This window comes from Olea europaea, unplaced genomic scaffold, assembly GCF_002742605.1.
Source record: "Olea europaea var. sylvestris unplaced genomic scaffold, O_europaea_v1 scaffold2424, whole genome shotgun sequence".
Lineage (NCBI taxonomy): Eukaryota > Viridiplantae > Streptophyta > Magnoliopsida > Lamiales > Oleaceae > Olea > Olea europaea.
The window spans coordinates 56,767-72,933 of NW_019242422.1; the positions used below are offsets into that span (position 1 = coordinate 56,767).

At 28.3% G+C, this 16,167-nt stretch overlaps 1 protein-coding gene across 1 annotated transcript; it reads left to right on the forward strand.

Annotated features, from left to right (window-relative positions):
- The first annotated feature begins 10,588 nt into the window (after positions 1-10,588).
- On the forward strand, positions 10,589-11,852 carry LOC111382056 (PKS-NRPS hybrid synthetase CHGG_01239-like). Its single transcript, XM_023005916.1, has 3 exons — positions 10,589-11,055; positions 11,219-11,484; positions 11,572-11,852. The coding sequence occupies exons 1-3, from the start codon at positions 10,589-10,591 to the stop codon at positions 11,850-11,852; spliced, it is 1,014 nt and encodes a 337-aa protein (XP_022861684.1).
- The last annotated feature ends 4,315 nt before the right edge of the window (positions 11,853-16,167 follow it).

The following is a 16,167-nucleotide window of genomic DNA, read 5'->3' on the forward strand; positions in this document are numbered from 1 at the left end:
TATGATATATTGGACTACATAAGCTCTCAAGAAAAGACACCTCCCTTAGTCAAATCCGAATGAATTAGTCGATTGATGTGTTGATCACTTCCCTTCTTTTTCATAGGGGCCTAAACTTATATTATGTGGTTATTTGAGCCCATTTTTCTCAAAAAATGTATTTTGAAGCAGTCTTATGATGAAGAATGAGTGGTTAGAAAATAAAGGACATAGTTGAGCCATATTTTTTTAAAAAAATACATTATTAAACAGTGATTTGACATCATTTCAATCACACATTTTTCAATAAAATAATTTTATACACAAATCTAAAACTTTTCTTTATTTTTTAACTACACATTTTTCATCAATACAATATTCAAAAATGCATTTAAAAAAAAATAATGTGGCTCAAACAAGAGTAAAGAAAAGTTATGGATTTAAGTGTAATATTATTTTATTAAAAAAAATTTGGTTGAAATTGTGTCAAATCAATGTTAAATAATGCATTTTGATGAAAAATATGGTTCAAACAAGGGCTATATTTTGTTTTTAAGTTCGTGAATAGCTTAACTAAAACTTCGATAAATGTAAGTCTTGTAAGTTAAATATACTCAATAATTATAACTAAGATTTGGGAAAGATGTCCTAGTTTTATTTTAATTGTTCCTAGATCTATCAAATACAAAATGTCAAAATAAGTATATTGCTTGATATTATCACAAAGAATAGCGATCATCATCAAGTCAGAGGACACTGAACATAGTAGAAAATGCATTTTAGTACATTGAATAATGAATCGGAGAGCTTACCATCATCCTCCATTACTATTCTCTTTCTCGATTCTTGGTGTCTAGGTATCCCCATTGAGATGACCAATGCCTAGCCACAATCAAGTTGACCATGCGTAATCAATGGGCTAAGTTAGGTGGTGATTGTTGGTAGGAATTAAGTCTAAACTACCATAGTGTTGGGCACCTCATAAGTAACAAGGTTGATCGTGGTCCATATTGTAGTGCAACTTTTTGGGGGATTTTTTTATTTAGCCTATTACTATTTCTTTTTATGGAAAAGTTTATATTGTTCTTAATGAAATGATTCTTTCTATATTGCAACATATATTCCAATCTTTTAAAACCATTTTATCTTATATTTATTCTATTTAGAATTCTAACATATAAATTCATTCTTTGATTAAATAGATTGAAATAATTTGTAATATATTGTTCATATTTTTCATTAAGCATATTATATTCTTCAAAAGATGCATTCATATTTTTTAATTGAAAAATAATATTTTTTATTTCTTCTAACATTTTTTCTAATAAAATATCTAATCCTTCAATTGTATATCCTGGCATTAATAATCATCAAATCATGCAATTAATCCCTTTGATTCTCTAAGATCTAAAAAGATTCATTCTAGTTTTAGCAAAAAATCACTAATTTTACCTTAGTTTTGATCTGGATCTTTATTCTTAGAACCGAATGACGTTTGAGCTCTGAATGTGTAAATCGCTTCCTTCAACGGCCTCCTGCTTTCACGAAATCTTTACTATTTCAGTTTCCTGCTCTCACTGTATCAATTCTAAAGAATAAAATTCTAGATTTCTGTTAAAGAAAAACTTTCTTTTTGCTAAAATAAGAAGGAATCTTTCTATTAGATCCCTCAAGATTCTATAGGAATGAAGATTTGGAAAACTCATATTGATATCAAAATATTGGAATTTTTATTTCAATCAGAATTTATACAAGACTTCTATTTGATTTACAAGGATTTCCAGAAAACTGGTTTTCCAAACTGGGGATGGTTTAAGAGTAGCTATTGATTACAACTTGAAATTTCAAGATGATCTCCTTCTATTATAATGCCTTTATTTATACAAATATACGAGACTCTATTATTGATCTATTACATTATTCAGTACATCAACAAATGCACATTTGCCTTTCTATTATTGTCCTCCTTGAACCTACATCTTCACATGCAGCATTTGATTTTTATTAAAAAAAAGCTTCTATTATTGTCCTCCTTTATTCATGTCTCTACATACTTTTTCAACTTTTTATCAAAAGAGCATATTTTTCTATTAGTGTCATCTATCTTTTATATCTTCACATGCGGTTGGGGCACTCCCTTAGTTGGCAGAATTCTTTTATAATGGTAGGACATCTTGAAAATCGATATATTTCGAATCTTGTAATGTAGTCATTTAAGATTTCTGATTTTCCATGTCTTTCATTTGATACCAGCATCCAATTTTTATATTGACACAAGCATGAGAATTTTTTATCAAACAAATTTTTAGCAATATTATATATAGCTTTAATTCCAAATGCTCTTCTATGTCTGATCCATAACTTTGTCACTGTTGGAACTTTTCAATCATTCTCCACCACATTTATTTGGAAGTTCGTTGCAACATATCCAATTGATGTTATGTGATCAACTGGATAACAAACAATTCCATCATATTCAGGACTTATTGAATAAAATTTCAAATATATTCTTCGTCCCCTTGGCAAATCTTGATACTTCTTTTATGAATATGTCATCAAATTTTGAAATTTCAATCAAATCTTTTCCTGGATATATCAAATCCATAGTCTGTCATAATCTTTATCAACGAAGGGTCTCCTCCTCCATGGCTGTTATTCTAGGATAAACATTATTTCATGAAGAGATGAAATATGAATCACTTATTTTTATTTCATAAGCATTTCTGACTATTTTAGTATACTCTTCTTCTTTTGGATCTGAAGGGGTTGTATCATCCTAATCTATGATACTAATAGTTTTGAAATATTTTATATCTCCATGTATCACCACTTTTTTAGTTGGTGTTAAATCTTTTTTTTTATCAATTGGTATGGTGTCACGTCTGGGTCAACTGCTACTTCCAACTGTCCCTATTTGGTATTGATTGCGAAAACTCATTTCTGAGCTCTTTGGTATATCTGTCTCAGACAGTATATCTTTTAGTTGTGCTGCAATAGCATCAACCTGATTTTTGAGTTCTATGGCTTCTTTATGATGTTCGGTAGTGATATTCAACAATATTTTTATATTTGAGTTGAACATCTCTGAGATATGTGTTGCTCCAGTTTTTATGTATTCAGATTCTTCTTTAAAAAAAATATATGTCCTTTTTTTGTATATGTAGGATATATTGGTATAATTCCATGACCCTGACCTTATCCATCAGTAAATTCTATGTTTCTACTGAAAAAATTTGCAAGAAAATTATGAACTTCTTTAATATGAACTATATCAAAATTATAAAATGCTAAATAATCTTGTCATTTATGGAGCTTTCTGTATTGAGGTTCTGATGATAGTTTATTTCTAATTAATCCTGCAATTTGAGAATTATCAGTCTCAAAAGTAAATTTTTTGGATAATAAGAATTATGAGAAATTTTTTATTCCTCTAATAATTGCTAGTAATTCTTTCTTATGAGTGGTATAATTTATTTCTAATTGATTAAAAGTTCCACTTGAATATCTACAAATCTCATTTAAATTTGTTTTTAATATTGCTGCTCAATATTTATCTGAGGCATCAGTGTTAAAAATCAAAGTATCTTTTTCATCTGATAATCTTAATTTTGGTAAATTTTTACATTCTTTTTTTAATGATTTAACTATTTCTATATGTTCTTTACTCAATCCTTTAGTATTTGTCCTTTTTTTTTAGTAATATTTGTATTTTATGTCTTTTCTTAGAAAGATTTTCAATAAATTTTTCAGCATAGTTTAAGCATCCTAAAAAAATTTGTATTTGTTTTTTGGATTCTAATTTATTTGGAAAACTTTCTATCTTTTTGGATATATGAGTCTGTAATTTTATTCCTCTTTTATCAATTAATAAACCAAAAAAGTCTATCTCTTATTTTTCTATTATAGATTTCTTTTTAGAAAATACAATTCCTTCTTTTTTACATTCATTTATAAATTGTAATAAATGATTTTTATGTTCTTCTTTACTATTAGAGCATATTAATATATCATCTATATAAACAATCAGAAATTCACTAAACTTTTTAAATATATTATCAATTTTTTCTTTGATATATTTGTGGTGCATTTTTTAATCAAAATGACATTACTAACCATTCATATCTTCCTTGAGGTATACTAAATGCAGTTTATTGTATACTATTTTTTTCCATTTTTACTTGCGAAAATCCTGATTTACAATTAAATTTAGAATAATATTATTTTCCATTTGCAAGGTTAATTAAAACTTCTTTATTTAGTAAAAAACATCTATCAAATTTGGTATATTTATTTAATTCTTTATAATTTATGACCATTCTAACTTTTCCTCTAACATGTTCTGAATGTTTCATAACCATAAATGTTGGACTATCATGAGGTCCATTACTTGATCTAATAAGTTTCTGTTTTAATAATTCTTTTATCTGATTTTTGAATTCTTATGTATCTTTTACTAATACATCATTGGTTTGACTCTTATTATAACATTTTCTGTTAATTCTATTTTGGCTTTAGGGTGACGTGGTTTCCAAAATAATAACGAATCTTCTCCATAAACTTTTTCTAATTGTTCAATAATTTTTTCTATACTTATTTCTATTCTCGTTTTTAGAATTTTTTTATACAATATGCTTTTATTTTTTATTTCGATTTTTTCTCCCATTTATCACCACGTTGGGCTGGCTGAACTCTATAATGTCTAAATTCTCTTGAAATTTTTAATAAGTGTCCACAAGGTGTTTGTAGCATTATCATATAATTATTTTGTTTATAATATTGAAATTGTTATATAAAGTCATTTCCTAATAATATATCACACTCTAATTTATCTTATTTATATATTTTATTTATTGTAACTTGTATACTTACAAGAATTATACTAATTTTATCAGCACTATTTATTGTCTAGGTACATTCTTCTGTGACTCCAATTATTTTTATGTCACTATTATTATTCCATGATTTTATCAAAAAACTTTTAAATATTGTTATATCACTCCCTTTGTCTATTAAAGTACAAGTTGTTATATTTGTTTCTGTAATAGTAATTTGTATATATACAGGTAATGAAAAACTTATCTGATTGTTCATTTAGTTCTTTTTACATAATATAGTTTGTCCATTATGGACTATATATAATCCTTCTCTTTTTATACTATAATCTTCTTATCCATTTTGAAAACTCATTCCTAAAAGTATGGACATGGTACTAAAAGATTTATTCCTCTTGTTTTTATTGGTACTTTAACTTCTAATCCTGAAATATGTATTTGTCCATCAAAATTTACATATCTATCTGAATCAGTTTTATTAGTTATTAGTCCTTTATTTCTAATTGAAGTTATATGACATTCACTAACTCCTGTATCTATTGGTATATTTGGTCAATTTATATATTCACTTTCATTATAATATTCTCTTTCTATTTTCATATTTCTAGCATTTCTGTAAAGTTTTATTTCTTTTATATTACTAGATTCTTCTGACTGATTTTTAGGTATTCTAAGACTTTTTGACCTTTTAATTAATTTTTCATCTTTAAATATTATATTATTAGAACATTCTCATTTATTTAGTTCTGTTATTTCAGATTTATTTCTTGTTATACTAAATTCATATTTTTCTGGAATTAAATTTATTTGTTTATTTTGTTATATTATTTTGCTAATATCCTTACATTTTTATGAATTTTAATATATGGTTTATTTGAATAAATATTCTCATAATTCGAATTGGTAAATGTATATGAAGCTCTATATTCTATAGTCATAATTTGATTACCTGGTTGCATAATATCATCTCTATGTAACTTAAAATGCAATTCTAAAACTTTATTAAAGTTTCTATCTTTCAATGATACACAATATTTTAGGTAGCATGCAAACATTATTTTTTGATATGTCAGATTTCCTTCTATTATTCCCAAATGACTATCTTTTAAATTTGTTATTCTTCCATCATGTAAGGTTATAGTTAAGGGTGAGTTTATTACTTCTCTGAATAATGATTTAAACATTATTTGTATTCCTACTAAATAAACTTATTGGTTTTTTTCACTTTATTTTTTACTGACCTTTGTTAACAGTTCTTCTACTGTATTTTTTTTTTAAAAGATTTAATTTATGATTTTCATATGTTGTTTTTATATCTATAGTTTTTTCTATTTTATGATATTCAATTATTGCTATCATTTCTCTTTTCCAAATTCTATCTAAGACTTTCCATTTTCTTATTTTTAAATCTAAAAATAATTTTTGTAATTTTCTAAATTTATTGTTGTCAAGCGTAACTTTTAATTCATATCCTTCTATTCTTTTATATTCTTGTATATTTATATTATTACTTTCTATTTCCTCATTCAGAATTTGATCGATCATCTTTTGTTTCACTTATATAAACCTCTTGATTATAATATTCTTCAATATATGTTATTTCACTCAATTCATCTTTTATTTCCAAATATTCTTTTTGCAATATTTAAATTTTCTTTTTATCACAATCAGGGCTTATATGACCTATTTTCCCGCAATTCCAATATTTACATTGGCTTTTATTTTTCTTATAAAATTTATTTTTCTGTTGACCATATGAAATATTTTTTCTTTTATAATATCTTCTTATAGGTTTATATATTTTTTATTAAAATTTCTAAATTTTTTAAAGTTTTGTTTTTATATTTTCTTCTGTTAACCCTTCTTTCAGGATTGCATCCTCATTGTATAGGGTTTTCCATATCTCCACACGTATTCTAGTTAATTTCCCTAATTTTTTCAATAATTGTCTTTGTTGACATATATTTGCAAGTATTTCAAATAAAAATTTTATTCTTGAACCTAAAGTTCTATGTATTCCAATATTATCTCTGACATATTTTTCAAATTCTATTTTAAAATATATTTCCCAGGAGCTTGGTAACTTATTATAGTATATGTCTTAGTATACTTCTTGATTTTCATTACTATAGAACTGAACATAATAATAATTTCTAAATTCAAAAGTATATTCTTTAATTTTACACATATCACATATTGTTTAATTTATTAATTAAATTTTAGCATTATCTTTTTTCTCTTATTGCTTCTCTTTCAGCCTTTCTTATCCAATTTTCTCCTAAAAATTCATCTGAAATATATTTTACTAACTTTTCTATACCTTGTCTATCTGATTTTATTATCTTTGTTTGTACATTTATTTTTATTAATATTTTTATATCATTACTTATTCCTTCCCACTAATTTCTAACATCTCCTTAAAAGTATGCTATTAAGAAATATATTCTTCTTTTAGTACTTTTCTATGTGTCATCTTTATTATATAAAAAGAATAATATCATTAAATTTGTCCAAGTTAATAAGGCTTTTTTAGTATCTATTTTGCAATTTAAATCTAATTTTGTTCCTCTATGGTTAATATGTTTATCATAATTATCATTTAATTCAAACTTATCTCTATATTTATTTTCTTTAGGTGGTTGTCTATCTCTTACTTTATCATAAAATTGTTTATATACTTTATTATATATAGGTGCATAACTTTCATCTGATTCTTGCAATTCTTGTTTAGAGGTTCTTATTGGATTAGGTCATCATCCAGCATTCATTAAAATTTGGTATTCACTAATATCACTTAAACTTAATTGATCAAAATTCTCTATTAGTAAATCTAATTCCTCATTCATCTTTATCTTCTTTTTCTTTTAATTTTTCTAATATTTTTTTCTCTAAATTCTTCTTCTTCTTCTAATATTTTAGGTAATATATTTTTTCTAAATTCATCATTCATACTTCCTGTTTCTATTACTATATTCTCTTTCTCAATATATTTCTTTCCTATACAGATCATTTTTTTTCTATTAATTTTTTATTTATGTTTTTATCTTTATTTTTATTATTTTTTTATTTCTCTAATTTCAATTTTTAATATGTTTATATCGTTTCTTGTTTCTTTTACTTCATTTCTTAAATTTTGTACATCATTTATTAACATTTTTATTAATGATTTTAGTTCTTCCATATATTCACTTATTGACATATTAATTTTTTCTAATCATTTTTCTAACATATAAGTTAATTTGCATCTTTTATCTTCTTTTTTATCTATTATTATTCCAAATATTCTATTAGCTATATCTATATTTACTAATTTCTCTTTTACTATATTAAAATATTTACTTTCAAGTCTTAATCTTTCACATTTTAATTTTATTAATTGTCTTTTATTGATACTCTTATTCCTTCTGGTATTAACATTATATCTTGTATTTTTTTTCATTTTTATAAGTAATTTATTCTATTTCCAATCTGTATTATTACTTGCACTCATATTTCTCTTTATATTATAAATTAATTTCTTCATCTTCATATACTTTAACAAAATTTTCACATATATATTTATCCTTTATTGATCATATTATTACTTTTTCTACTATTTGTTCTTTTATATCTTTGGGTAGTTCTTTAAATATTATTATTGTTTTTATTTTTAATTTATCATGAATAGGTTTTAAAAATATATAATTTCTTCTTTCTTCTTCTAAATGTCAATAATTATTTATTTTTTTATTTTAATTTCCATGATCTCTATGGCTCTGATATCAATTAGTAGTGCTACTTTGAGCAAACAAAAATCAAATAAATTAAATAAATCTGAAGAACTATAAACAATAAATCTTTTAAAATTCAACTAATATTTAATTTTTTAAGGATTAAAATGGAAGATTTCTATATTATAGTGACTTATTATGCAATATTCAAAAGGAGGAAGTTTTTTAGGTAGATAAATTGGTCAAATGTTATTTTGGAAAAATAGCCTCTTTTGTTTAGGTCATTTCTATGTATTTCCCCAACTTTTTTGCCCCATCTTTTGGGGGTACTTTTAAAAATGGAATAGTCAAAGAAGGGAAATTCCACTTGGGCTTGTTCAATTGTTAATATGATCACAATAGCCTATTGAGTGTTAAAAGACAAAAATACTCTTGAGTGTATTATACAATTACAAAACAATGTTTTGTTTAAAATACATTACTACTTTTTAGTTAACAAATAAAAATCAAACACTTCTTATTTAAAATATCAAAATCAGCAAACTTCTCATATCTGTTTACTCCAACACAGATAAAAATACTTTCATCTTTCATCTGCTTCAACCTCAAGATCTAAAAAATTCATCGAACGCGGTAGCTGAATTTTTTTTTACATCAATCTCATCATATCGTAAGTTTATAATATGCACATTTAATTTTGTTTTCGTTAAATTATTTTACATTTGCATAGATAAAATTTATTTTGACATATAATGTTAATGTAGATAGTTTTTTTAATAGATTTATGAAAAATTTTAAGCCTTTGACAAGAAAAAATTCATACTGAAAAATTAATCTGCAAAAACTTGGTGTGTTTATTCTGTCGAACAGTCGAATTTGAACTGCCGACTGTCTAGTTAACTGTTGAAAAAACCCGACTGGACAACCGGACTATTTAATAGCCGGCTAGATAGCCGAAAAATAATAGTTGGCAGCTGGATGTTTGTCGAAAGAACCGACTTTTTTTAAACATCCGGCTGATTATAATTTTTTTATTTCCTTCGATATTTTCTAACAATTAAAAATTCTTTTTCGTCATGCAGATATAGTTGTAGTCCCATTTTGTTACTTTGGTAATTTCAAATTGGACGAAAGAGATTGATGGGTATAAAAATGAACGAGTAATAAACGTGGTGGTATCCCAATTTTCATAACAGAAACAACAATGTATGTAGAACTCTATAATATTTTACAGAACAAACTAAATATCGATCTCTCTCAGTATAACATGAAATTGAAATTTAAATTTAGCGATCAGGAGTTTCGAGTCCACCTATGACGATTTCTTTTGATATCGAAGTGAATTATCTGTTTGAAATGAATAATAGGCACTCGACTCCTGTTTGCGTGACTTTAGTGAGGAAAGATGTCGTCGAAGGTGAACAAGTAGACTCAGATAGAGGGGATCACAATGCTAATATTTTTGGGATACGGTCCAGATAGCTCGTGAAGATGATGCGGTTATTCCAGAGATAGTTACTCATAGAATTTCATCCGTAGTTCACGATAATAAGTGTGAAAATGCAAATACTTTTACAGACGAGAATTTGATCGCTTTATCCCAACAGAGACATGAACGGGGTGGGATCTTAGGGGTTGGATCGAGTGGACCATCCTCTAACTCCCCGCGCGTGGTTTCCAATAGTGCGGATTTGTATGTCCAGCAACTGTGTACCTAATTGCGCTGAAATAGAATTTCGAGTTCAAAGTGGAAAAATCGAACAAGTCGTTGTTGACAATCGCCTGCGTAGATGACAGTTGTTGTTGGCGTTTGCGAATATGAACACGAATAAGTGCTTTGTAGTTCGCAAGTATACATGGGAACATACTTGTGAAATGGGATTACGGCGAAATGATCCCAGGTAAGCCTGAGCTTGGTTTATTGGTCAACAGATAATGCACAAGTATCAGGACCCACGTACGATTTACAGACCATCAAATATCATCAACGGCGTCTTTCGAGAGTACTAAGTAGTGTTGAGCTACCAGAAGGTTTGGAAGGTCAAAGAATGTGCGTTTGAGGATTTAATGGGCTCTGCAGAGGAAAGCTATGCTAAATTGGCCAGGTATTGCCATAACATGAAGAAAACTAATCCGGACTCAGAATTTTTTATTGAGACGGAGGGTGGGAATTGCTTCAAATTCTTCTTCATGGCTCTTGAACAATGCATTCGGAGATTTCGAAATGTAATGCGACCCATAATTATAGTTGATGGTAGAACACTGAACTCTAAATATCAAGGCAAGTTAATTATTACTACATGTCAAGATGCCAACATCCAAATTTATCCTCTTGCGTTCGGCATAGTCGATAGCGAAAATGACATGTCGATGCGATGGTTCTTCACAAAGTTAAGGGAAGTAATCGAGAAAGTTGAGGACCTTGCATTTGTAATCGATCGGGAACAGCCTTTAATAAATAGTATGGCTGAAGTTTTTCCAGATGCACATCATGGGTATTGCATGTACCATATTCAAGGAAATCTGAAAACCAGGTATTAGGGCAAAGGTATCGTTTCATTGTTCAGGAGAGCGGCTGAAACCTATAGTGTTAAAGAGTGTAATAAGTTCATGATTTAAATAGGAAGTAAATCATTCGATGCATGGGTTATCTGACGAAAATGAGGATTGAACATTGGGCACACTCGTTTTTTCTAGGATGTCGATACAACATATCACGTCAAACAACGCAGAGTCTTTCAATGCATTATTCAAGAAGGATCGAGAATTACTCATTCTTGCACTAATTGAGAATATCTGTACCAAGCTACAACAGTGGTTTCACGATCAACATGTAGAATTACAGAATTGTACGAGTGTGCTAGCCCCGGCGCAAGAGGAAAGGCTATTCAAAGCTGCAGAACTTCCAAAACAGTTGAATGTCGAACCACTAGACGAGTTGCGCTTCTCAGTGGAATGTGCACGTAATACGGCATACATGATTGACTTTACTGATAACATACGCGTTTGTAAAAAATTTCAGTTGGAGACTTTTCCATTTGAGCATGCAGTTGCGGTTGCTATGTATCGAGGATTTGCAGCTAGAATATTGTGCTCTCATTACTACACGAGTAATTATTTGAGAGTTGCGTATGCTAAGACAATATTTCCTCTGCCGAACGAAGTTGAGTGGGAAATTCTCGACCATATTCGCCCACTCAATATATTGTTGTCACCTTTCATTGAACCGCATGGTTCTAAACGTTCAAGTACGTCTAGAATACCATCTACCGGAGAATTTCCTCGACCGTGTAGGTATAACTGGTGCAAATCAATAGGACATACTCGCTAATATTATACAAGTCATGTTCCTCTAAATGATAGTTAGATCATTTGGTAATGTAGTCCATCTGAATTAAACAGTGTTTGTATTTATTCTACGATAGTTCAAAGACCGTCGTAGTCAATAATCATTTAATAATCCATTACAGAGTGTTGAAAACATTCCATAAGGACAACAAATCAATATTTACAATGTTTACAATTATTTCATAATTACAAAAAACTACAATAAATATATGGATCACCATTAAAGTAAAATAAGTTGCATGCTAACTTATTTCGCCAACTCTGTATCCAGGATTAGTTGATTCCATCAACCTTATGTGCTATACTAAAAAATTCGATGTACTTTATTGTAAAAATTCCACAATCGCCCTTGCAAATGAACAATAATGAGTTTGACCAATACCGTGCCACAAAATAAAATTAAATTTTAAATTTTAAAAATTTTAGAACCACTTACGATATATCTGCCTCGTCGTGGTCGTGCCCCGCACGACGGCTAATCTGTCCTTTACAGTTAATCCCACTTGTCTAGCCATCATAGGGACAAAAACAGTAATGGACTACATATTTTGCTCAAGCTAACCCTGTGTCAGACATTGTTCGTCTACATATATAATAGACTTAGCGAACACAATCTCCAAAACTATGCAGTGACGATTCACGATCACTGGTATGTACATATGTGTACAGCCCATCCATGATTTTCCCTCGATACGTGGCCACATCCCTATGATCCACTCGAGCATATAGTCAGGCGCTGCGTACTCCTTGCCGACATGTTGGAGCAACTGGTACTCAATGTCTCAACTCTGCATTCAGATGATAATTCATCCTGTAAAAATTGAAACAGAATATTAGAACATTGCACATGAAATAATGGAATGAATCATAATAACCCAAAATTAAGCGAATCAAATCGTAACTACTATACACAAGACGCAGATTCATGAAATTTTCTCTCTTACCAAAAATTAATAATATGAATTTTTAACCGTATTATCGAAAATGAATAAGTACCATAAAAATTAAAATTAAAATAACAAAAAAAGTAAAATGGAAATTAAAATTACAATTAAATTTAAAATAAATAGTTAAATTTAGAATTAAAAAAGTAATTTTAAAATTAATTTTAAAATAACAATTTTTTTAAATTATAATTATAATTATAATAAAAATTTAAATATAAAATAAAATTACAATTACATTTAAATTAAAATTACAGTTAAAATTAGAATTAAAAAAATAATTTCAAAATTAATTTTAAAATAACGAATTTCTTCAAATTAAAATCATAATTAAAACGAAAATTTAAATTTAAAATAAAATTACAATTACAATTAAATTTAAAATAAAAGGTTAAAATTAGAATTAAAAAAGTAATTTGAAAATTAATTTTAAAATAACGAATTTCTTTAAATTAAAATTAAAAAAAAATACAATTACAATTAAATTTAACATAAAAAGTTGAAATTAGAATTAAAAAAGTAATTTTAAAATTAATTTTAAAATAACAAATTTCTTTAATTAAAATTATAACTAAAATGAAAATTTAAATTTAAAATTAAATTTTAAAAAAAGTTAAAATTAGGATTAAAAAATTAATTTGAAAATGAATTCTAAAATAACAAATTTCTTTAAATTTAAATTAAAAATAAAAATAAAATTCAATTTCAAATAAAGAGTTAAAATTAGAATTAAAAAAATAATTTTAGAATAACAAATTTCTTTAAATTTGATCAAGAAAAAAATATTTAGTTAAAAATTTTAAACATTTAAGGATTTAAATTAATTTAGGAAATTTAAAAAAAATCGCCTGTTAAACAGTCGGTTTTGACCAGCTGTTAACAACCAGTTCTAAACCCGGCTGTCAACAGCTTTTGCTCCTTTCGCCTGAATCCAACACTTTCTCCAACTCCCCACACAATCAAAATATGCCAATACACTTCGTCTATACGCAAATCTAGCCTAAATTATGCCTTTCATACCATAAAAATAATATTCCAATCAATAATCTAATTAAAATTGAACAAAATCCAATAATCTAATTATAACTCCACAAAAACTAACATTTACAACTGTTAACAGCTGGCAACTGGAATTTTTTGGTGAGGGAGATGTTCGGACTGCCGACTGTCAATGAAACTGATTTCTTGTCCAAACCGTCGCGAGAGAGAGAGAGAGAGAGGAAGATGGAGGGGTATTTTTGGAAAAGTGTCTTAAAATTGTGTCTTCGTTTTTTTTTTTTTTTTTTAAATTAATCAAAGGCCAAATGGAAATAAGGGTTGGTCAGATGGTCATTTTCACTTATTTCCTCATCTTTGTTCGCATGTGCACACATGGACAGACCCATACAACAATCAAATATAAATTAATTATTCTTCGAGCGTATCAGAACAAATGATGTTGAGCCAAGAGCACAATACAATTCAAGACATAAAGACGTACGAGTTCCACTTTTATCCTTTTTCTATTATTATGTTCCTTTTGTTGTTTTGATAATATTATTAACTAGTTCTCATCAATTCATTAACTTCTTTTACGTGATATGTAGTTGTACTAAAAAATGAGTTGGCATTACGGAACTTACAAGCCAATGCTCCAATGGATCTCAATCGAAAATATTAAACATGTTTGCTTAAATTATAAGCTTAATTGTAAGGAGCGAGGCCCATACTTCTCTCACGAACATGTTCCAAGTCAAATGGTTAGGGAAAAGAGTTATACTACAGGTACACCGGGGTTGACACTCTGGTGTACACTCCCCTCATATAAGAGATCACATGATTTTTTTTATGGAAAATGCTATATGTATATTTCATGGTATACACAATGCATTATATCCCTCTAACATGAAGGAGGATCCACGAATATTTTATTGTGTGTATGTGAGGTAGTGTAATGCTATGTGTACACTATTAGTATTTTCCATTTTTTATTGTCGTGAAGCCCATCCCTTTATGTTAGAAGAGTGTACATTGAAGTGTCAATCCTAATGTACAAATAACATTTTTCATTTTTCTAGGAAAATGCTAATAGTGTACACATAACATTAGACCACCTCACATGAAGGGAAACCCATACACAATAAAATATTCGTGGACCCTCCTTCATGTTAGAAAGGTGTAATACATTGTGTATACCATGAGGTATACATATAGCATTTTCTATAAAAAAAAATATTTTGATATCTCATGTGAGAAGAGTGTACACCGGAGTGTCAACCCGATATACGTGTAGTATAACTCGAAAAAGCATTAGCTTGATCCAAAAGTTTGGACAACAGGTAACTAGTGTGAGCTCACTCATTCCAGTTAGAAGCATAAAAAATGGGTGGGCCTAGTTACTCAGTCCGTTTATAAATTACCCTAGTTCAGGTTCGTTATGAATTTGGACCGATTTGTCTAAAATATGGTTCGAACTGTCTTTCAAATTTGAGAATCGACCTGCCGACCCACCAATATTAAGAGCCGAGCCGAGCCAAACCAATCTGCCATTATTGAATTTTTTACCTTGAAATTTAATGCAATTTCAACTAAATCAAAATTCAAAAAGAAATTAATATTATGCAAGAGATGGAGAATTGTGTAAAAATGTAGGAAAAATTAGGTCTTTGTTGCCAAAAAATTTATTCATTAAAATTTAGAAAAAATTGTTAACTTCGAAACTTGGAGAGAGCTCAACCACTCCTTTAATTTACTTTTATTTTTTATATTTTTAATAATTGAACCAACTGGAGCGACCCTTATGAGTTGTCAGAATAGACAAAATCAACATGATCCGTTCATTATAACGAGCTAACCATTAACTAACCCCAGTCAAGCTGAGCCGAGCCGAGCAAGATTCGGTCCGGATTTTTATCGGATGGCTCATCCAAGACCTAGACAGACACTACTAATTCAAGGTCAACTACGAATATTACCAAGCAAGAAGGTTCACATGGATGGCCAAGTTCAATTGGCCGATGCTTATGACAATGCAAGGAGATACTCGAGGTCAAGCTAGAGTTTGATAAATCCACGAAAGTTGTTTTGAATCTTCTCAATAGTAACCAACATAGCCCACAAAAGTACATAGACCAAGCTACTAAGAATGTAAGAACTTAGTACAAAGTGTGTCGTGCAATTGACAAAACAAATCACTACAACGTAAGTCAACTAAGTTATACTTGGAGGCAACCCCACCAAGGAAGCCCCGTCGTCAAAATATGCAACCTCAGGCTAAAATCATCTTCAACAACTTGAGATACGGTTCAACAACCAGTAGCAACATAACTATCTGATTTCGATGCTTTTCAGTTGTTCAATGTCATCTTACACCAC

What these genes read in the sequence shown, in the direction of transcription:
- LOC111382056 (XM_023005916.1), top strand. Translation starts at nt 10,589, where the DNA reads ATGGGCTCTGCAGAGGAAAGCTATGCTAAATTGGCCAGGTATTGCCAT. An exon ending in CAAGGAAATCTGAAAACCAG is followed by an intron (nt 11,056 to 11,218) that starts GTATTAGGGCAA and finishes CGTTTTTTCTAG; the next exon opens with GATGTCGATACAACATATCA. An exon ending in CTTCTCAGTGGAATGTGCAC is followed by an intron (nt 11,485 to 11,571) that starts GTAATACGGCAT and finishes TTGAGCATGCAG; the next exon opens with TTGCGGTTGCTATGTATCGA.